At 42.5% G+C, this 23,086-nt stretch overlaps 1 protein-coding gene across 1 annotated transcript in view; it reads left to right on the plus strand.

Annotated features, from left to right (window-relative positions):
- Window positions 1-399: 399 nt before the first annotated feature.
- Window positions 400-23,086, plus strand: part of LOC122461377 — a 42,697-nt gene continuing 20,010 nt past the window's right edge. Inside the window, exons 1-10 of the mRNA XM_043520703.1 lie at window positions 400-534; window positions 6,466-6,629; window positions 9,384-9,496; window positions 10,782-10,900; window positions 15,501-15,719; window positions 17,162-17,305; window positions 17,532-17,695; window positions 17,886-18,001; window positions 20,398-20,513; window positions 22,068-22,292. Of these exons, the coding sequence (XP_043376638.1) occupies window positions 462-534; window positions 6,466-6,629; window positions 9,384-9,496; window positions 10,782-10,900; window positions 15,501-15,719; window positions 17,162-17,305; window positions 17,532-17,695; window positions 17,886-18,001; window positions 20,398-20,513; window positions 22,068-22,292 (1,453 nt within the window). The 5' untranslated portion in view covers window positions 400-461. The remainder of the gene's footprint in view (window positions 535-6,465; window positions 6,630-9,383; window positions 9,497-10,781; window positions 10,901-15,500; window positions 15,720-17,161; window positions 17,306-17,531; window positions 17,696-17,885; window positions 18,002-20,397; window positions 20,514-22,067; window positions 22,293-23,086) is intronic.

Here is a 23,086-nt window from a genome sequence, read left to right on the forward strand (position 1 = left end):
CATAAAGAAATCTATCTAGCTATGTATGGTCGGAGAGGGGCTGCCCCTTAGCTGTTTAGTTACACTGTACCACACAGACTAATATTCAGGTTAATAGATTTATAGGGCTCTGTGCAAATTTTGCTGCAGGCGCCAATACGGCCCGTGGGCGCGCACCTTACAATGTGGCACGTGCATACGCCACTTTGCCACGTGGCCCCAAGGCTGATTACCCCGGCCATGCACTCTGAGGAAACCGTAGGAGGGGGAGGGGAGAGGTGCGCTCCTGACTCAAGATGGCTGCCTGGGGAGAATAGGCGCCCTGACGGAACGGGAAAAAACTAAAGGCGTGAACAGCGCGCATGCGCAGCTATCTCTTCTCCGGTCTTAGGCACCGCCCCGAGCATTCACGCAGACTCAGTCTCCGAGTTGTTTGGAGGTGCGACGTTGGAAGCTGGGGCTCGCGCGTGGGCGCGTGCGGCATGGCTGGAGGGCTGGTGCGAATGCTGCTGCTCTCACAGCTCCAAGTCCAGCTGAGTGTGCCATGGGCTGCAGGTAAAGAGTGAAGGGCAGCGAGCGCGCTATAAGTACTTAAAATTTTAAAATAACTGATGCTGGCAGTAGATGGGAGTCGTGATAAATCACAATACATGCACCAATAAAACTAATAAATGGCAGTCAGGAATGACTGCAATAAATAACAAACAAAGTAGTAATAAATCTTCCAAGTAACAATGCTTCATAATCGATAACGATTATAATATCATCAATGGTGCAATTTAATTGATAATTTAATAAAAGCATCATGATTAAGAGTGTATACAATAAATAAGCATATTTTAATACAGTCGGTATCATAATATAAGAAATAGTACCAATAAAATAATGGAACAAACATCATCAAGCCAAGAATACCCATCCCATAGTAACCAGCTATAATGTTAAGCAAACTATAAATATCCAAGAGAGTTTATATTTGTCTAGGGGAGAGGAAGAGAAACATTTCATATGATAGAAGATTTGAAGGGGGAGAAGAGGAAGTGTTTAAAAACTCACTTCATAAAATGCACGAAAAAGTTGTGATGATTTTAGCCAACAAAAAAATTAATTCGTAACAGTTGTAAAGACAGAGAGTCTGTATCTGTCTCAGAGAATCTGTATCTATTTTGCAAATTATGTTCAAAGGTACTAAGATTGTGAACCTATAAGCTGCTCCAGGACCTAAATGATTTTTTCAGGGGTGACAGAGGAATCATCTTCCCATTACTAAGCCATAGCCTCTCTAGTTATGAACATTCATTCCTCACACAAGGAATGTACCCAACCCACCACCTCTTATGTATTTATTTGCCTTATTTTTATAATACCACACCACATTTACTTTTATGTGCACCTTCAGAACCTTTATTTGACTTCCCCTCCACCTAGGAATTGTACAAATAAAATATTGGGGTGAGCTGTATTTTGCACAAGGAACTTAAAAAGTAAACAAAATTTGGCTTTCTTCATTATTGAAAAATGGACTACTTTTCTATGTGTCTGAACTATACCTACTGTAAAGAGGCCTTGATCCTTATTTGGACATCTGAGGACCACTGCAGTATAAGTATTTAATAATAGTATGTATGGTAAGGTCTTGAATTGAGGACCAAGTTTCTAGTTTAGTTCTTATGTCATTGTGGTAATGAGAACTTTAAACTATCAGTGGCTGTGATTTTTTGGATGGAGACTGTTGACTGTATTGCCTAACTTAACTGAACGCAATTGAAGAGTGTTGGTTATAGGTACTGTTACTCCTGTGGACTGTAGTTCTGAGTCTCTGTTCTCCTCTTAAAAGAAAACTGTACTCCCAGTCTGCATACCGTGATAGTCTGGCTAGTGTGTACATTGTATGTGCTCCCAGATATATGTGTATTTCAAAATTATAAATAAAACAAACACCATCATCTACACCATGCAGGTAGATTTCTCCTCTGATACCATCATAACAGAACTTGATGCCAAAATGGAACCAGTTCCATTTAAATCACATTGAAAAAGGGTTGCAGCATGGAACCCTGTACATGTTTTCTGAGAAAAGAATTTTCCTATTGATTTTCCTGTTTTACATTAATAGTTCTGCCTTCAAGGAGCATTCAAAATATTTAAGATGAATTCAGACATTTACACATAATATTTTTGTAGTTCATATAGCAGTAATTTGGCTTTAAACTAATTTGTTGCCATGAAATTTGGAGGAATGGATCAAGGTCTGTTATAAAACAGATTTAAACCAACACTATTTTGCAAGTAGGGGTTTTGATGAAGACTTAGGGGACTGTTTTCTCCAAAGGAGCCATTAATGAAAATGTTATGCATGTGTATTTGAGGGACAGTACCTCCCTAATTTGCACTAATAGTAACTAAGCCCTTCTGTTATACCCCTCCTATGACATTCACTAGGGGCCCAATCCTATGAAGCTGCTGAGTGTCCTCAATTCCCTTTGACTTCAGGGAGAGATGAGCATTGAACAATCGCATTATCAAGTTTTATTAATGAATTAAACCCCGTTTGAGGTAGGGAAGTATTATCATCCCCAAGCATCAATTAAAGCATCACAGACCAGACATAACATCCAAGATACTATTTGTATTTCAGTAGCTCCTACAGTCTCCTAGCTGATATTAGGGGTCCATTCTTCTAAGTACTGTACAAACGTATTGTAAGACACAGTCCTGGCCTCTAACAGTTTACAGTCTAAATAGACAAAGGAAGTATTAAACCCATTTTACAGATGGGGAATTGAAACAGACTAAATGAGTTTACACAAGGTTACAAACAACGTTTATGGAGGAATAGAGAATGGCTCTGTTGAGTCCTAGGCTGGTGCCTTAACCACAGGACCATCCTTCCCCTTGACTTTAAGGGACAGGTGCTTTAAAAATCTTGCTTTATTGACTGTAGTGTAGGACTTCCATCAAGCTAAGTGCAGACAGCTTTTATGTTGGAGCAATATACAATCAGATCTGGTCCATTTCTTTCCTTATGCAGCGCTGAGTTAGCCACAGGAATGATGTTTAGCATGCTTTAAGTGTGATTTTACAATTAAAACTAGAAAAATACCATATGTCAGTTGAGAACAAAACCAAACCCGAGCTGTTTCTCCTAATCTATTCCAATGACATATTTACTAGCAGAAAAAGAGCAGTGATTTTGTCTGCTAACCATTCAGTTGAACTAATGTTATGAGATCAGACTGGCAGTAAAACTAGTAGCTTTACTGCCCATGTATGTAGGTGCACCTACAAAGAGATCCTAGGTGGAGTCTGTTGTGGGCAAATGTCTCTGGGGAGTGCCTCTAGGACAACTGCCTCTGAAAGAATACAGCACATGTTTTCTCCTCCATGAGGCCAGCCTTCCTTTCTGTCCCCTTTGATGAAACTAGGATTTTCAAATGAACTAGGAGAGCAAGTTAGGGGATTTGAGCGTCTAAATCCACAAGTCTCCAGACCTAGCATTTAGCATGAGTGGGATTATGCCCCGATTTTTGCAGTTGCATGAGGGTGATGAAGGCCCCGTACACTCCCGTCTCCACTTGTTCATGGCGCAGGCCCTTATTTAGGTCTGCTTGGCTTGGAGATTTGTAATAGGATATAAAGCAGGGGTTCTCAAACTGGGGGGTCAGGACCCCTCAAGGGATCACAAGGCTATTTAATGGGGAGGGGGGTCACAAGGTGTTAGCCTCCATCCCAAACCCTGCTTTGCCTCTAGCATTTATAATGGTGTTAAATATATAAAAATGTGCTTTTAAGTTATAAGGGGGGATTGCATTCAGAGGCTTGCTATGTGAAAGGGGTCACCAGTAAAAAAGTTTGAGAACCGCTGATCTAGAGCTCTTCACAGTTAGTAGCCACCCCAGCTTGGTAGGGGCTACCTGTTTTCCATTTGATGATTGGTACAGTGCCTATGGAAAAAGAACTGGTGGTTTCAATCAAGTCCTCTTGGACATCTCTGATAATGACTTTTAGTTATGACTAAAGATGGCTGGAGAATGTTTCTTAACAACTTTCAACATTTCAAAATGTATTTTCATTCTGCATTAGACTGAAAACAAAATCTTTGCAATGTTTTCACAAAATGGACTTGTGTTAAAATGCCTATCTTGGAATTGAAAAAGATCAGGTTGGTTTTTTTCGTGTGTGTGTGTAGAGAACACCCTGAACCTCAGAAAGAAACCTTCCCATTGAAAACTTAGTTGAAATTGATACCTTTCCACAACATTTGTTTTGACCTCTATGAAACAACAGTTTGACAAAAAATGTTCTGATCAGCTCTAGTGGCTCTTAGAGCCACAACCACATTCTGAACTTAGCACTTTAGGAGCAATCCGATCTGACCATAATTACATTTTAATAGGCTTGTTTTCCAAAGAGGGACTTTCTAAACAATCAAAAAGTGGGTACATCTCAAATCGTCATTATCCCCTATGATTTGCTGAATCCTAACGATCAGGCTTTTTAAGAAATTTCAGGTCAAAGCAAAAATGCACTTACAATCTTTTGAAAACAAATTACTTCAATTTAATCATTTGAATTTTATGTTAAATAATAAGTTTGGGGTTTTTTTTTTAATCACTGAGACTGGATATCTTTTAGGAAACAAAGGCTCAAGTTTCTCATTGTGTATGTATTTGGAGTTCAGCAAAATGCTGATACCCAACCAGTACTCGTGAAAGGCATCCTGTTCACAAATGGCACCCTGAAATCTTACGTTTGTCTACAGAAGGGGCACACACTGGGCAATGGGAGTGCAAACTCACCTGCATACTACTCCTCCATGTGCTCACAGAGGTCCGAGTATCACTGAACTAGACTCTTACCCCTTGCAGTAGTCTTGAAAGTCAGAGTATAGGCATAGTGGAGATGTGACGTGAGGAAGAGAAAGGATGGAGAAGGAGTCTTCTTCAAGGATGTTTGTCCATATTTCACCACAACTGAATTCACTAGTCCGGAAAAAAAAATGGCAACGGTAAAATGACTCATATTTGCAAATAAGGTTGCTAGTTTAATACTGTCAGTTCTCAGATTTACAGTACAGGGTGAACAGTCAGAGAGACAAAATTGATCATTCAGATTGCCTAGAAGCTGTTTGCTGGAGGGAAAAGACTCATGTTTTACTGAGACATCTGCCTGAAGGATAGGAAGAAGTATATTTATTCTCTGTTTATTACAAGGTAGTCTAAATCAGCATCTGTTAAATTAATTTTGTATGGTTTTTCAGGGACATTGTGAAGTATAAATTATAAAATTTGGAAAGGTAGATGATTGAATATGGTAACCAAAGCAGATGAGATTTGAGAAGTTATTTATGTGTGTACAAGTTTTTCCATATTTGCAACTAAGACAATATTTAAAAATGTAAAGAGTATTTTTAGTTCTCCAGCCTTATCAAAACCAGTGAACAAATGCCATGATTGCATGATCATGACAAAGGTTTCTTTTAGTGAGTGTTTTTCCCTTGTTCAACAAAAGAATAAGAAAATCTTTTAGTAATTATAGGGACACTGTCAGAGTTAGGTTTTAAACACAGCTTGATAATTGTCATATTTGATAGCATTTGCTCTAAGGATTCAGCCCACGGTGCTTTATTTATTCTTTAATTTATTTTCTACATTCTAACTTGCTGTATGCCTGGCTATGTAAGTGGAATGTACAACATGTATGAGTGTGTGTATTCACACATGCTCTTTGATTTGTCAAGTGCTCAGTAAGTCTGCTGCGTCATTAAGTTTTGTGTTTAAATTGAGCACCTCAGCAATTATTGGTTTCAACAAGAACGCTATGAGCTTTCAGACAGGAAAAATGCCAGTGACAGGCTATTAATTTTAAGGGAAAAAACCTTCAAAATTTCCCTTTAAAATGAGGACATAGACATGTTCATGCGTTCCTGCCGTTGGTGGCACATCAGAGAGGTATGGTGCCTGCTTTGGGTTTGGAATAAGCATTTTAAATAGTGGAAAATAAAACTGCAGCCAAAACTAGTAGTTGAGCTATAAATATAAAAACAAGTGGGATGCAGGAAGTCTAGATCATTTGGGGGTGTTTGTACATGGTTTGGTGGCATTTGGTTGTAACACTGGTATTGCAAGTCACAGTGTTCGTACATTTATAAATCATTAAACTGTCAGACTTTTAGGAAGCTGTAGGTTACAAAGCCTCATTAACAGGCCTTAAATCTGCAGTGGTCCCAGATATATAGTACAGAAGAGGCACTTTACAACTAATTAGGAAAAACCCATGAGCAGTTTGGATATTAATAATTTACCAAGAACTAAACTGCATCTTTGTGTTTTCCCTAAATATAGCTTTTTTTCAAAAAGCTTCTGATAGGAAGTATAGTAGAAAAATCTTTGTTCAGCTGAACATTGTGTCTGAAATAAACACATTTCTGTCTAGATAAGTTTTGCGTATAGCAAGATAATGGTTTTGTTTTTTAATTCCCTAAAGTCAAGCTGAGATTGAATTGTCCTCAAGCACCCTGCTGGCACTATTGGCAGGGGAATTGTTATTGCATGGAGAGGAGTCGCACAGGGACTTGGATTGAAGCACTGAGATACTGCAAACGATATCGAGATACAGAACTATTAAAAATCACTAATGCGTCAGAAAAGGTAAAGCTTGTGCCTTGTGTATCATTTAAAAGCGTGACTGCAAAGACCACTCGTGCTACTTTTATTTCTAGTCCATATTTCTTCTACATCGTTGATTAATTTTATCTTTTTTCCCCCCAACCTCAGAGTTACATTTGCATGTGTTGTCAGGTGCTCTTATAAGCTATATACAAGCTTTTCTTTACACATTTCTGCCAGTTACAGCCCCCGCTGTTCCAGTTTTGTGCTTTTCCTAACTATACTGTGACACGTTCTGAACTGTGGCATGAGAGAACTACTGTAGCTTTGGTCAGCTGTTGTTTTCCCATGTAAACTCTGTTGGGAGCTGTTCAGACCTTTGGGGTGTGTCTGTACAACAGCTGGGAGACAGACGTGCTAGCTCTGCTCAAGCTAGCGTGCCAAAAGTGGTAGTGCAGTCACAGGCAGCCTGAACTTCCGACATTTCCTGACTTTTGAGTGCTTGACTTGGCAACCATAATTTGTTTAGTTTTTTAAATATTATAACAATAAACAATATTCAGTATTTCACAAGGTTTTTATGCCTATAAACACTATACAAGACAAACTTGATGCAAATTTTCATATTACTTATTGCATTTTCAAAATAATCATAGTCCCTTAGCAGCTTTGATATCTTCTCTCCAAAGATCTCAAAGCATTTTACAACCATTAATGAAGACTCCCAAATGAGGTACAGAGAGATCCATGCCAAAGAGTGTAATTGCATGAGCCTAAAGTTAGGCATCTGAATAAATGGCCTGATTTTCAAAAGTGCTGAACACTCACCGTACACAGGAAGATAAGTCACTGATCTAGGTGCCTAAATACGGAGTTAAGTACCAAACTGTGGGTGGTGGTGTTGAAACTTTTAGCAGACTGTCGCATGGCAGAGAGTCTGAGATCTTCAGGAATAGAATACAGAACTCCTGGCTTCCATATCTGATATCTGACTTCTAGGCAATGCTCCTTCCCTTCAAAGTTGTACCCAGGAGAATGGCCTTCAGAAGGGCACATAGGCCTTTATAAAAAATAGAATCAACGTGTGCTTATTAATTGCATTCAGACAACAGGTCAGTTAACACTATGGTTTTGTGTAAGGTTGATGGGCATTTTGCTGAGGGCCAGCAAATAATACAAATGCTGTTTAAAGAAGCACTAGAAAATCATTGCTACCAACAGCCCCTCTCAATCTACTGCACCATCTTCAGCACAACCATAGTTCATCACATGGAACATTACCACTGAAACCTAGTCGTGCTTGGCTAGCACAAGTTGGTGAGGACATGACTCTTATCACTATCTCCCTCCACCCACCTTCTCCATAATGATTGAACCTGCCTAGGAGTTTGTGACGCCAGGAGCGATGCTCTCAGAAGTCCTTTGTCAGGCCTGCTGACTCACTCTAAATTTGTGTCTGACTTTGAGTCACAGAGCTAGAATACACAGGGAAGGAGAATAAATTCAAAGGAATGCCATGTTTGCTGCAGAAGAGAGAAAAAATTAAATATCTCCAAGGAGCTGAGGGAATATTTCCTCTAAAATCAGATAAGGGAAGTTTCTGATAACACCACAGAGTCTCTAAAGCAAGCACTGTGGTTGCTTCAATGAAATGAGTCCCACAAGTATACTGTATAATCTTGCAGTATCTCCCATGATCTTCATACTTTCAGATTGCATTGTTTATCAAATCTTGGCATGACCAAATCTGACAATGATTCTCTTTCGCTTACACTGTTTCAAAAATAGTGCAACTCCATTGACCTAATTGAGTTAAGTGCAGATTCTCACAGGTGAAAGTGACAGAGAAGAATCAGGTTCCTTTGCATACTGTATAACCTGACTCCTAGACAGAAGCAATATGAGTGAGAAAAGAATGTCACAAAACGTGATTTAAAAAAAAAAAAAGGCAAAATAAATGAGCCATTCTTTTCCCTCATGCCGGCGTGTTAATTAGTGATTTAAAAGACGCTGTCAAGTTCTTCATGCCCTAGTATAGATTCAACTGCAAGTACCTTTGTAGGGAATGATCTAGAGTTTGTAAGCTCTCCAGTAACTCTTGGACATGCTTCTTTTAAAACACGGATCCTTACAAGGACAAGAAATTAATAAAACAAGGAGTATGTTGTCTTGTGAACTTGATACAAAAGGAAGCCTGTTTATGCAGTCTCTCTTGCACACTCTTTTGTTGTCCAGGTACGTATCTCTGCCTCTTCATGCAAATTAAATGCCTTTTTTATTTGGATGTTCAAGAACTCTTTAAAAATCAGATATGGCTAAGTATAGATTGCACACAGCTATTGAATAGTTTGCTGGTTTATGATGTTTACTACCAGCTGCAATGTTTTCAGTTCCAGTGTTAAGTGAGTCTAATGCATATTGTATGTCAGTGGGCCAGAGTCTGCTCTGTGCTACTGAGCAACCCTATTGACGTTAATTAGGTTGTCCGGTGTATAACTAGGAGCGGAATTTGGCCAAATCTGTGTGTAAGTCTGTGCTATCTAGTGGCTAAAGGTATTTAGAGTCAGAACTTTGGGTTTTTCTTTACAACTCAACCACTGATGCATTGTGTGACCTCAAGCAAGTCACTTAAATTCTCTGTGCCTCAGTTTCCACATCTGTAAAATAGGGATAATACCTTTTTCTGAGGGTGGATATGAGAATTAGCGTTTGAAATGCCTGAATGAAAAGCTGTTATACAAGTGCTAATTATTACTATACACAAATGTGTTTATAAAGAATTGATCATTTCCGCAGAAATGGATTTTAGGGTTGCCTCTGAACGATTTCTGGATTGGATTAAATAATTTGGAAAATGTGACTAATTTTGCCTGGTCAGAAGGGACACTGGCAGACATAACAGCACCCTGGTAAGAAGCTGATTTGAGCAGTATTCATATTATCGTATAAGCTCATTTGAGTATGTAACATCATAGAAATGACTGTCGAGACAGTGATATTAGTATTTATTACCAAAGTGCCATTACAGCTCATCTTAATAAATTGGAAACACCGCTATGTTTGCTAGATGGTTTTGGTAACATGTTGAGTGCACTCATTTTTTAAAATTGTTTTTCATAATATTCAAATTCAGAAGATTTAAAAATATCATGAGCAGAAAATAAAAATCAGATTATATATTAGATAACTCCAGTGAGGCAAAGTACAAAAAAAATTAATTTGGATATGTCTTATAATTCTGTTCACGATGGAAAATATGGACTTGCATCCGTTAGTCCAAATGCATAGACTAAAGTTGTTTTGCAAAGTTTCTGGGAATAGGAATGCAAGGAGTCTAATTTAATAGAAAAAGAGGAGTATAAAGAAATGGGGTCAGATCATCAATCCCATTCCAGTTTCTTTATACCAGGTGAACAGGCCAAAGTAGTGTAAAAAAAAGTCTATCATCCCTGGATCCGGCCAGGTGGTGATTCATCTAGTACAGGAATTGACAAAATAGCCATTAGACTGCTTTTGAAGGACCCCTTCACAAGCCCTAGTGTAGGGGATGTGGTGGAGGCGAGAGGGGTGAGACAAGCAGGAGGCTGCTGTTTCTTAGATAGGATCCCATGGCTGTCAGATTATGCTGGGGGGGAGGGGGTGTGTGCTTCATCCTCTGGACCAGCCCAGGATTGGGAGGGTGCAAAGGTGAGTTAAGAACACCGTAGACCCGTATCTGCCTGGTCTGGCACTCTTCAGAAGCACAGCACAGATTTAAGTCATAAGATTCTACCTTACAGCAATATTGCAGTGGATCATATTTTATTTCTAAGGCACATTTCTGCAAAATTGGTCCCCATCTCTCTCCAGATATGAAGTAGGATACAATGAGATCTACTGTTTAAGGGAGAGAATCTGATTTAAAGACTCAAATGCTATACAGCAGAACACAAAATAGAGTGCCCAGATGTAACGAATGGAACCAAAACCTACATCAAATAGAGCTGGTCAAAACTTGCCAAATATCAAAGTTTAAAAGGGAAATTTTGCTGAAATTTTTTTATAGTTCCTCAACCTCCACCCCGCCTTTACCCACCAACTGTAGCGCAGATTTATTTTTTTTAAAAAAAAAAAGACTGTCATTGTAATGTAAATTTCTCTAGATGTTTTCATTAACAATGACCTTTTTGTATTCTGTTAAAATTGAATGGAAAGGCTTTGGATGTCACGCCCAGCCCAGCCAAACACTGCATATTGTGTGAAGATTTCCAGTGGCATCTTGATTGCTCTGGACTGTAGTGCCAAGGCCCATTGGATCTGCAAACAAAGTGCAGGTGAGAATTTACACTGCTTGTTTAATCCATTGGTGTCTAAATCAGGATTCCCTTTGCAGATGTACCCTTTGAGGCCTCAGTCCTGCAAACACTTACTCATGGGAGAAGTCCTTGCTTTTACAAGTAGTCCCTTTGAAGTCAGTGGAACTGCTCTCATGAGCAAAGGTTTGTAAGAGTAGGTACTTAATGCTCAGGGTTTGCATATACTAGGAGGATTTGCTGCTTTAACTAAGGCCTGATCTACACTAGAAAATTACGTTGCTTTAACTATGTCAGTCAGGAGTGTGAAAAATCCACATTGTTAAACTGATCTAAATTCCTGTGTAGACAGCACTGGGTTGACAGAACATCAACCTAGCTCCCCCCTCTTGGGGAGGGGAATTACCTATGCTGGTGGGAGGATCCCGCCTGTTTGCATAGGTAGCGTCTACACTGAAGCGCTAGAACGGCACAGCTGCTGTTCTGCTGTAGTATTTGAAGTGTAGACAAGCCCTAAATCAGCATAGCGCCCTATACCCACATTAGTGAGGATGCAGTTGTACTCGTGTAGTATAGTCAAGCTCAGGATCTGAAGTAAGCACTGTCAGGCCAGGTCTACAGCTATCGACCTATATCAGTAAACTACATTGCTCTACTGTGGAAAGAAATCTGCACTCCTGAGCAAGGTAGTTATACCGACCTAACCCCCCCACCCCCCATGTAGACAGCACTATGTTGAGATGAGAGCTGATACCACCTTTGGGGGAGGTGGATTAACTATGCCGATGGGAGAAGCGCTCTCGTTGGCGTAATAGCGTCTTCACTAAAGCGCTACGGCGGCGGAGCTGCACCAATGCAACTGTAGCACTGTATGTGAAGATAAGCCCTCAGGAAAAGGCACCTTTCATATCAGTATAACTGCATCTGCACTTGGGCTTTTAGCTTTTAAGTGTAGACTGGTCCTTAGCCCTAGTCCATAGGCACTGACTCCATGGGTGCTCTGGGGCTGGAGCATCCATGGGGAAAAAAGGGTGGGTGCCGAACACCCACCAGCAGCCCTTCCCCCCCCGCCCCCATCAGAACCTCCCCCTCTCCCCAGTGCCTCCCGCGAACAGCTGTTTTGCAGCATGAGGGAGGTTGGGAGGGAGAGAGGAGGAGCGAGGACATGGTGTGCACAGGGCGGAACTGGGTGGGAAGAGGTGGGTCCGAGGCCTTGGGGGAAGGAGTGGAGTGGGGGCAGGGCCTGGAGCAGAGCTGGGGGTTAAGCACCCCCCCACCTCCCGGCACCTTTGAAAGTCAGCACCTGTGCCCTAGTCCTCCTGTGATCAAGATTTTAAAAACAGACTAGCTTTTCAAATGGAATTAATTTGATATTCTTAATGTATTAAACAGGAAATACACATTGCTGTTGAGTCTAGGACTTGTCTGCTCCAGAGAAGTGTAAATTTTAGTATGCACTAGCATGTCATGCACTTACTGGACCAAAGTTCCCTAGTGTACGTTAATGTAAGTCCCGTTTCAAACTGTACTATATTAGCACACTAGGGAATCTTCAGTGCACGCCAGCAGGATTCACAATTCTGTTGTGTCATCGCTTTATAAACTGCTGACTTGACAGAGCATACAACAATAATATCTAGCTTTTACATAGTACCTTTTCATCAGTAGATCTCAGAGCATTTTCTAAAGGAGGCCAGTGTGACCATCATTTTAGAGATAGGAAAATTGAGGCGCACAGGAGCAAGCGACTTGCCTAAGGTCACCTATCAGATCATGTCAGAGCTGGGACTAGAGCCCAGGTCTTCTGAGGACCCTAGTGAAGAATGTAGCGAAACGTGCTGTAGGTTGACTAAAGGATTGTCTACAAAATGCTTTAGTCCACACCGGGGGGGCTTATTCATCAGCTTATGAATCTGATCCTACATAGAGCAAACCTGACATTTTCACACAGCCACTTACAATATAGTCCAACTCAAATGATCCAACAGCATTCCCTGTTTCTACAGGGTCTCAAAAATGGAGAGTTATTTCCATATTCGGAGGTTAAGGGAAGTTTGCTTTGTCTTAAATTATCTGGAAAATTAAATTGGACAACTTCACAATTGCCTTCTTTTAATCCTGCCAGTCAAACAGACAAGCTTTGTTACATGCCATCTCACTGTTCATTCCTGCACTACAATGCACATTACTGTACATTGTGTCATGTAAAACCAGGCCCTGGTAATGCTCAGATTGAAAAAAAATTCACTCCTAGAGGACCAGTACCTGGTCTATGTGCTACTTAAGTCCCTATTTTGAGGACTTAAGTGGTGCATGGGTCTTGCATTAGCACAGGGGTGAATTTCAACAAGTGGGGGAAACCTCAAGTAATGCTGTTTGTCAGGGTCTCACCACACTGGCACCTCCTGCTAGCAGGGGCAGCAGTTTTGTATAATTTTTGGTGGTGCCCAGAACGGGTCCAAGTTCCGCTTACCCCCCCCCACCCACCCCCATAAGCCTATATATGTTTTTTAAAATAATATAAAAATGGACTGGAAACAGTAAGTGTTTAACAGTTTCCCTATATTGCACAATGGGGTGTGTGTGTGGGGAGGGGGGAGATGAGGGCTCAGGCTAGGGGTGCAGGCTCTAGGGTGGGCTGGGAGGGGGCTCAGGGCTAGGGCAGAGGGTTGGGGTGGATGAGGGCTCAGCTATGGCAGGGGGGTGAGGGCTGCGGGTGAGGGGTTCACAGTGCAGGAGGGGGCTCAGGGTGGAGCAGAGGGTTGGGGTACAGGGGGGTGAGCTCTGGCTCGGGGTGCAGGCTCTAGGGTGGGGCAGGGGTGGCGTTGAGGAGTTTGGGGTGCAGGCAGGCTGCCCTGCGGCTGGAGCCAGAGAGGACAATGCCACAGACCCCTAGCCCTATCTCCACCGGCAACAGCGAGCTCCGGGGGAGGGGAGCCCCTCTACCTCCTGGCAGCACACTCACCCGGCACCGTCACTGCACGTGCTCCTAGGGGCCAGGCCCCTCTCAGGTCCAGGAAGCCCCCTTACCTCCCCTGTGGTGGGTGCCAGGGGATGGGGCTGCCATCACATGTGGCTGCCATCACATGTGGCCTCCTCCCCTGCTACCTCTCTCCATAGCCTCATGGGGCTGTCCCTTGCCCAGCGTGGGGCAGGAGTGGTGGCTGCGTGGATCACACACTCGGACACTCACCCACCCGAGTCCTAGCAGCTGCTCAGGTGAGGTCCAGACTCAGTTTCCTGGAAGCCGCCTCAATGTCGCCTCCTGGTGGGTGCCAGGGAAGGGGATGGCTGCAAATCACGTGTGCACCTCCTCCCCCAGCAGGTGCAGCAGCTGCCTCAGCCTGCCACCTGTGCTGCTTGTGTTGTAGGCAGCAGCAGCCACTGGCAGTGGCGAGGGAGTGCAGCGTGGAGCAGCAGGGCAGCCGCCCGCTTGAGGCGGGGATGCTCCAGGGCTCAGGGAAGGCGCGCGGGGGCTGGGGGACACTCCAGGGAGGCACACGGGGGAGACACCTGGCTCCAAACATTGGTGGAGCCGGGCCCTGAATATTCCTGGAGCCTTGGCACCACGGGCCAATACAACTCACTGCCCCTGCCTGCTGGCTGTTTCGGGCATTAGTTCTGGTCAGCAGGGGTGCTCGCCGGTGGTGGTGGCTCTCCCGTCCTAGTCTCCACCTGAAGACCCACTGCCTCTCCTTCGTGGCACAGCCCTCTGGCCATGTCACAGTCCGGGTTCCCCCCTTCCAGGGGACTCCTTCTGCATCAGTCTAGCAGTTCCTCGCAGCGGCTTGGCAGTCCACAACCTGGCTGCTGTTTCAGCAGCGTGTCTGTGTTGGGCAGGGGGTGGCGGACCCAGACCTGCCCACTATTATGTGTCCCAGCTCAGGGACCCTGTAAACAGCTTTCTGCTGCCTCTCCTTTCTTTCTCCACCAGTCTGTCTCAATTCCCTCAGCTACTTCCCCACAGCCCCAGCCCCTTCGGCTCTTTCACCCGCTTCTCAGGGCCTCGGGTCTGCAAGCCCTAGTAGCCCTGTTCACAGTGCTAGTCCTGCAGCCCTCTAGGACACCACTCCCCTCCCTTAGGCTTCCTGCAGCAGACTCCTTGCTCTGGCTGCAGCTTCCTTTTCTATGGGCCAGCTGGGCCCTGATTGGTTGGTCCTGCCACCACCCTAATTGGCTGCAGCCACAGCTCTAATTGGTGTTTCCTTGCAGCCTTCCAGACTGTTTTAACCCTGTCAGGGCCAGTGCGGGGCAGATGCCCTATCACACTGTTGGATAGGTTTGAGCTGGGGAGCTCAACAAAGGCAGTATGCATGGTAAACCTATAGAGAGCACAACAGTATCGATCTGATCAGAACCTGGGTTCATTGCTGTCTGTCACTCTTCATCATGTTTCCTTGTTTAGATGGAACGGCAAGACACTTTTTATGTTAACTCAGGAGTAGTGCACATGCCAGCTGCTGCTAGGGGGGAAAAATGAAGCAGGGGTTTTTCGCCGGAGCACATCTCTGAGCATTTTGAAGCATTGGCTCCAGGGAAGGTGTGGGTATCTGCATACATTCCACTTCAGCTGGCGACCTGCATTTTATTGTTCTTCCCATCTTCTTTCCCCCCTCGCAAGATACTGAGCGGTATCAAGAACACAAAGGAAAGGTCCTTCTCTCGCCACCAAGTCTGCCATCACAAGTACATGCAGATTTGAATTCTGCTAAAGAAGCTTGCCTGGAGCTTAGGGAGAAATGCACAGGAATTTCTACATGGAATAATGCATATGCCCTTGCCAGGGGGACCGTATTGTTGAAGAGTGAGGAGAGCAATTCCTATGCCTATGTAAAATCAGGTAAGTTGACTTATTAGAACAATCCATAGATCAAATCCACTGCATCACATGACCACTTACATGCTCTGAGTGAAATTCTGATTCATTGGTGTTAATTGAACAACTCCCATTGACTTTACTAGAGTCAGGCTTTCGCTCTCTGTTCCTCCTGCATCATGTAGAAGGGCAGAGAGAAGCTGCTTCTGATGCCACTGTGATCTTCGTATTGATTGTTAGGATAACAGCAGTGCAGTGGTTATAGCTGCTTCCCAATATCTTGTATTTTTCCCCTGAAAGTATGTCACATTCTCCAGTGTTGTATGATGACATAGCTGAAGACTTTGTGGGAATGACCGTCCAAACTTTTGTGAGTTTCCTTTGGGCCAGTTCAGTGAAACCATTGGCCTGACAAGCTGCACACGTGTTACCAAAGTTTCTGTCAGGGGCAAGTATGATCTGCTCAGAATTGATTATGCACTGTGGAATTTAAAGTCATATTTTTAAAATAATTTGAACAAATTGTTGCCCCTTTTCGACCTGAGCAGCTAGTCACATTTCAGGGCCCTGGGGATGTTCCATTTGGAAGTAGAAGTTGGTGGAGTCTGGTATTTTCTTTGATGCAATCTTGTTTATTTACCAAGAACTTACAAAGTGCTGCTGCCCTGAATGAAGGGGCAAGAAGAAGAGTAGCAGTTTCTAGCTTACAGCTCCAGTCCCAAAAGTTCGCTTTCAAGCTTTTTCTAGGGTCTGACTGTGCTCAGAGGCTAGCGCTTGGCTTTCTCTTGCTTTTGCCTCTGGCTCTCTCTCTCCCGTCTCACTTTCTGTGTGCTCTCTAACTCTTTTCCCCCCCGAAATCCAACACACCTGGTCACAATACGCAGTGGAACCTACCCACTTGGTGCTTGTTTCTGGGCAGATTCTATTAGGCCTTGTTTTAGATATGGCCCCTTAATTGTTTATACAGCTATCTTAAGCGAAGGGAGTGTTCACACATCTGTTTGAGTGAGGTTTTAACTAAATGCATAACAAGGTTTCGCCCAGCTCATAACAATATTGTTTTGTGTCTTATTGTTGGTGGTTGTTGGTGTAAGGCAAAATTGCGGCATTTGGCTGAAGCCCCAATGGCTACACTGCCCTGCGATGAGCACCATAAGGCATTCTTTGAGGGGTGAAGCATACCCTTGCTCCTGGCTGGCCCTAGGGAGGCAGAGCCCCAGCCCTTTAGGCTCCTCACCCCTGCCTCCTTTCCACAACTAGCTTCCTAAAGGGAGCAAGCAGGTGGTAGCCCTTGTGTTCTCTGGGTCAGTCAGTTTGGGGAGCCCTTACGTAGGCTACCCTGGGGTGATGCCCCTTACTCCTTATCTGACTGTAAGAGCTAGCCACAGTCTCGCTATAAATTTGTATCATGGCAGCCTATGTGTCCCTGAAATGAATGACAGCGCTGTTTTCTATCTTGTTCTTAGATTGCTCCATGGGTTACTTTGGAAGGGATTGTTCGTCTGTGTGCGGTTTGTGTCACAACGATGATCTGTGCAATCCCTACACGGGAACTTGTGATGATTTCCATTTGTGCAGCGTTCAGAGTGCACCTACAGCCTGTGAGAGAGGTACCTAAACATAAGTGCTTTATATGTGGCGGGTTTACCTAATGCAGTACAAAAATTTAAAGGTGAGCGATTGCCCTTGTTCTTGGCATAAGCAATATTGCATGTGTTCACTCCTAGCAGTTATTTCCCTTTCCCCTGCATTTTGTCAATGTTTAACTAATTCTCCTTTTTTGTTATGTCAGTAATCTGGACCCTTGGGTACTGTTACTCTTTTGTATTTGATTAGCTATGAAAAGTTTGTGGTGCCCTCGTTTTTCTGGTTGGTCGTATTGGAGTGGCAAATGTTACTACTTCAGCACAGAGGCCCCTGCCAGCTGGCTTCAAGCAAGGGAGAAGTGTAGAAGATACAGAAGTGCAGATCTGCTATGGATTGAGAGCCCAGAAGAAATGGTATTTCTTAGAATTGGTGGGGAAATGTCAATGAAAAAGAAAAATGTTACACACAAGTATTTTCCATTGTTTGACATGCTATAGCATTTATGAAATGTGGTCTTAAAAATATCAAATCTAGTAATTCAGCCATTGGGTTGGAAAGCACCACTGTAAATAACTCGTTCATATTTTCTTGTGTCACTAACAGAATTGGTTGTTCTCGGCGATTCCATCTGAAACCTTTTGGATTGGATTGAATAGCAGGCAGCAAGAGTCTATATGGATTTGGTCAAATGAAAAGTCAGCTGCTAAAGAACTCGATTGGTAAAGTAGTGTGTGACCCTAACAGGCATTGTAAGGACCAGAATCTTAGCTGGTGTAAATTGATGTAGCTCCACTGAAGTTAGTAGAGCTATGCTGACTTACACCAGCTGAGAATCTGGCCCATAATATCAGTTCAAAGCAAAACAGAATTTGTCACTTTGAGACATTTCAGCACAATCGCTACTGAGGAAGGTACAGTATGAAGTGATGCTGAAGTTGCAACAGTCGCACATCCTGGAAAAAATGTACAAGAGCTAGGGAAAATTTTTCAAATGAATTTGAAAGAGTCTGATTTTTTTTTTAATGAATTTTTCCTCATTTTCGACCAGTGCTAAAATGCATCAATCTGGAATCATGTTTTCAATGTATTGAAAAGCTGTAACAGATCTAGAAACTAGCATGAGACACTGCTGAGTTTGTGAACTCTCTGTGCCTCAGAAATAGAATATATGCCATGGATGGAACCAAAGCATGCTGTGATAGCCAGAGCATGCAATTTACGTAAGTCCAAATTTGTCAGCTTGGTCCCTTGAAACGTCTGGCAAAGAGCAAGAATGGGGGATGTCACTGAAAGCAGAAATAGAGGAAGCTTAAAAAGATGTGTGGCTCATTCTGTTAATATAAATATGTAGTGCCCTGTTGACCTTAATGCTTTAGAGACCAGACCGATCTTATCTGGCTTTTGCTTGAGTAGGAATCTGATGGGTTTTGGAAGGAACACAGATCTTCTTCCCAGAGTCGTAGAAACTGGTTTATTTCTTTCAAATGTTCTTTTTGCATCCTGAACAGCCAGTGTGATCTATTGGATTGAGCTTGGGGCTGGGAATCAGATGATTTGGACTCTACTTGTGGTGCCTTTACTGACTATGAATTGGCACGAGTTGCTGAATCTCTCTTTGCCTCAATTTCCCCATGTAAACTGGATAATATAATACTTGCCTACCTCTGTAAAGGGATCTAAGATAAGTGCAAAGTGTTCTTTAGCCCCTGGGAGAGTGGCACTGGGGCATGGGGCTTTAGTGCCACAGGTGGGGAGTGGAGTGCCAAGGATCGGGGCTTCTGCTTCATGAGAGGTGCCAGGGCTCCTGTAGGTTTGAAAATATTTACCAGAGCTCTGTTCCCAATGGCTCCAGCTGAATTTAAGCCCTGCTCATGGATCATGTAGGTCCCGCTTATGTCATGTGGTACTTATGTAATATATAAGTCTTGTGTTCACCCTCTGCACAGGGGTTAATTTCACTCCTAGAGCCTGATCCTGAGTCAAAGGAAAGACTCTCAAGGATGTTTTGAGGATTAATTAATGTATATAAAATACTTGGAAGTTGAGCAATATTGTTATATATGCTATGTGTTTAAATGGCTGTCCTATCACAGCTAAAGCTTTAAAAAAGATAAACCTTGAATCATAGAATATCAGGGTTGGAAGGGAGCTCAGGAGGTCATCTAGTCCAACCCCCTGCTCAAAGCAGGACCAGTCCCCAATTAAATTATCCCAGCCAGGGCTTTGTCAAGCCTGACCTTAAAAATTTCTAAGGAAGGAGATTCTACCACCTCCCTAGGTAACGCATTGCAGTGTTTCACCACCCTCCTAGTGAGAAAGTTTTTCCTAATATCCAACCTAAACCTCCCCCTGCAACTTGAGACCATTACTCCTTGTCCTGTCATCTTCTACCACTGAGAATAGTCTAGAACCATCCTCTTTGGAACCACCTCTCAGGTAGCTGAAGGCAGCTATCAGATCCCACCTCATTCTTCTCTTCTGCAGACCAAACAATCCCAGTTCCCTCAGCCTCTTCTCATAAGTCATGTGTTCCAGACCCCTAATAATTTTTGTTGCCCTTCGCTGGACTCTCTCCAATTTATCCACATCCTTCTTGTAGTGTGGGGCCCAAAACTGGACACAGTACTCCAGATGAGGCCTCACCAGTGTCAAATAGAGGGGAACGATCACGTCCCTCGATCTGCTGGCTAAGCCCCTACTTATACATCCCAAAATGCCATTGGCCTTCTTGGCAACAAGGGCACACTGTTGACTCATATCCAGCTTCTCGTCCACTGTCATCCCTAGGTCCTTTTCTGCAGAACTGCTGCCTAGTCATTCGGTCCCTAGTCTGTAGCGGTGCATTGGATTCTTCCGTCCTAAGTGTAGGACCCTGCACTTATCCTTGTTGAACCTCATCAGATTTCTTTTGGCCCAATCCTCCAATTTGTCTAGGTCCCTCTGTATCCTGTCCCTACCTGTCACCGTATTTACCACTCCTCCTAGTTTAGTATCATCCGCAAATTTGCTGAGAGTGCAATCCACACCATCCTCCAGATCATTTATGAAGATATTGAACAAAGGGATACAAGTACTTCCAGTTTGACATTCAGTGGTCATGTATTTTGTATTTCAGGTTATCCATGAATGGACATCCATCTGGAAGATGTGCAGGTATCCAGCCAGCACCCAGAAGTATTTTAAAGTTTAACTGTGACAATAAGTACAGATGGCTTTGTAAGAAAGCTGAATGTAAGTTGCAATGAGGGAGTTTAAGGAAATTTTTTCCAAACTTTCTAATTTTTTTTCCTCAACTTTTGGGGGCTGAGGGGGGGGGACTTGAAGTATGAGAATAGAATATAATTCAAATTAATTATATAAAGCCTCTGTCCTGCAGACCTGCCCGGAGTTATTCAGTGTTTAAAGTGACCATAGAGATTATTAGTAGATAGTATAAATTATGGAAAATGGGGTTTAAAGACTGCAGGCTGGGAAAAAATAAAAGCATTTAGCTACAAGAGTAATATTAAGTTATCAAGGAAACAGACAATGGAGGAAAGATTTGAAAGTCAGTATGGGGGAGAGATACATCAAGGTTCTAGATGGCAGGAACTTCGGAGGAGAAGGTTCTTGTATCAACGCTAGCCAGACCGGGAGAAGTAGTAGAGACAAACCAATGGAGTGGGGTAGGGAAATGAGAGCAAAAGGCTTGTAAAACAGGGTAGCCTAAGTCCATGGAGAACAACAGTCCTTGTCTGGATCCTCATCTGGTGTGAATGGGCATAGCTCCCTTGAAGTAGTTGAGGTTGCACCCAGATGTTTGGCAATCTGGACTGCTACTATGATGGCAGCAGCACAGCTACGTTTTTCCACAGGGTTTTTTTAAGGATATGTTCATCATTAAAACTCAGTTCTTCCCCTCCCCAGTTTTCCTCCCTAAGCATAATTCTGTGGTGATCTAAGGTATCCTTATGGAGCTCCCTCTTTAGGTGGAATAGAATCCTTATTCTTCTCCTTGCACTAGGGTTCATACTCCAGATCACATACCTTTTGTGACATGTTACCTTAGAGCATTATACTGCCCTGGATCAGTGAATGAAACTCCCACTGGTTTCAGTGGCAGCTGAATGTACATATCAAGGGCAGTCTAAGATCCTTATTTCTGTGCATTGTTTCGTTGACATGCTGCTAAGTGCTGCTATCTTTATGCCAAGAACGTAGTCTTGAGATGATGTGCAGGGGGAGACCTGCTGGTTGCAGGCAATCTGTGATGTTGTTGTGCATTAGTGATGGCAGTCCTATCTCAGCTGATGGAAGGAGAAGAATGACATAACTTGAAACAAACTGACAAGGTTGTATAAAATGCTTGTGGCAAATTTTGAAAACCTCCATCTGTAGCTTTCTCATTTCATTCCACTTATATAAAATGGATTTAATTTTTCAAAAATTCTTTGAAATCTCATGTCCTCTTGAAAATGGTTCTCCTGAGAAGCAAAACTCTCTACATTTTTGATATATTGAATTTCCAAATTCATAATTTAGTTGAGGTGAAGATCAGTTTGCACAATAAAACATGCACGTTCACCTCAGTCTGGCACCTAATTTTGCTGTATAGTTTGTCCATATAGTCCTGTGCATGCTTTTCTATGCACATTTTAGTAACACATGTATATACACACAAACTACAGGTTTCAATAATTCCACACATCCAAAACTAAATGGAGTTTTGAAAATTTACCCTGTATGGCTTCCAAAAACATAGTTCATTTCATTGTATGGATTTGTTTTTTCTTTTGTATTTTATAGCTCCACACATTTTTGATGTGTTTCTTAGTCGGTACCTGTCAAGACCATTTTCATCAGAGAAGATGTACAACTCCCTCCATAGTGCTAAGATAGACTGCTTACATGACAGGAACTGCACAGGAGTAGTAAAAGTCTCACAGTACTTCAGAAGAGTGGCAGGAATTGATGAAATCCACTTTGCTCCTTTTAGTGCTCCCTCGGGTGCTATTTCATATGTAAAACGTGGTATGTGTCACACTCCAAGTACAAATTTGCTGCAGGTACAGAAGAATTATAGCCATGTGGTAAATTGCATTAACTTTTCACCTATAATTGCCTCACCTGTCTATGGTGGTTAAAGCAAGTTGAAATGTTTCATCAAAATTTGCCCAGTTTTGGAAAACTGAATTTTTTTTTTGTGGCAAAAATACTTGTGGCTTTTTTTAAACTAGACATTTTTAACAAAAGCTTTTTAACATTAAAAATTAGACTGTTTCTTGTTCTTTTGATTTTTTTTTTTTGCATTGCCAGTTTAGCATGATCAATTACTCATGTAGCAGGCTTTTTTCAAAACAGAAATAATTTTTGAAAGTTTTCCAATTTCGAAAATGACTTTTTGTACTTAAAAAAATGTTTTGGAAAATTCTGAAAACCCAAGGAGATGAGAAAACATTCAAATTTGCAGAAATTATTTGTAGAAACTGAAAACTTACTTCAAAGTCTTTGGTCCTGATTCCTTCCTCTGGTAGAAGAGTGTTGACTGCAGATTATGGTGCTGAAAGGGGTGCAGAGGTAATGGTGAGCTCCCTGAATTCTGGGGCTGCTCTGTGCTTGACTGGTCTCTTGGCAAATGTTAGAGCAACCTGAAATCTGTTTTAACAGGGCTGTCAATTTAATCGCAGTTAACTCATGTGATTAACTAAAAAAAATTAATCCTGATTAATCGCCCTATTAACTGCACTGTTAAATAATAGAATACCAACTGAAATGTATTAAATATTTTTCGATGCTTTTCTACATTTTAAAATATATATATTTCA

The sequence above is a fragment of the Chelonia mydas genome, chromosome 8 (genome assembly GCF_015237465.2).
Source record: "Chelonia mydas isolate rCheMyd1 chromosome 8, rCheMyd1.pri.v2, whole genome shotgun sequence".
NCBI lineage: Eukaryota > Metazoa > Chordata > Testudines > Cheloniidae > Chelonia > Chelonia mydas.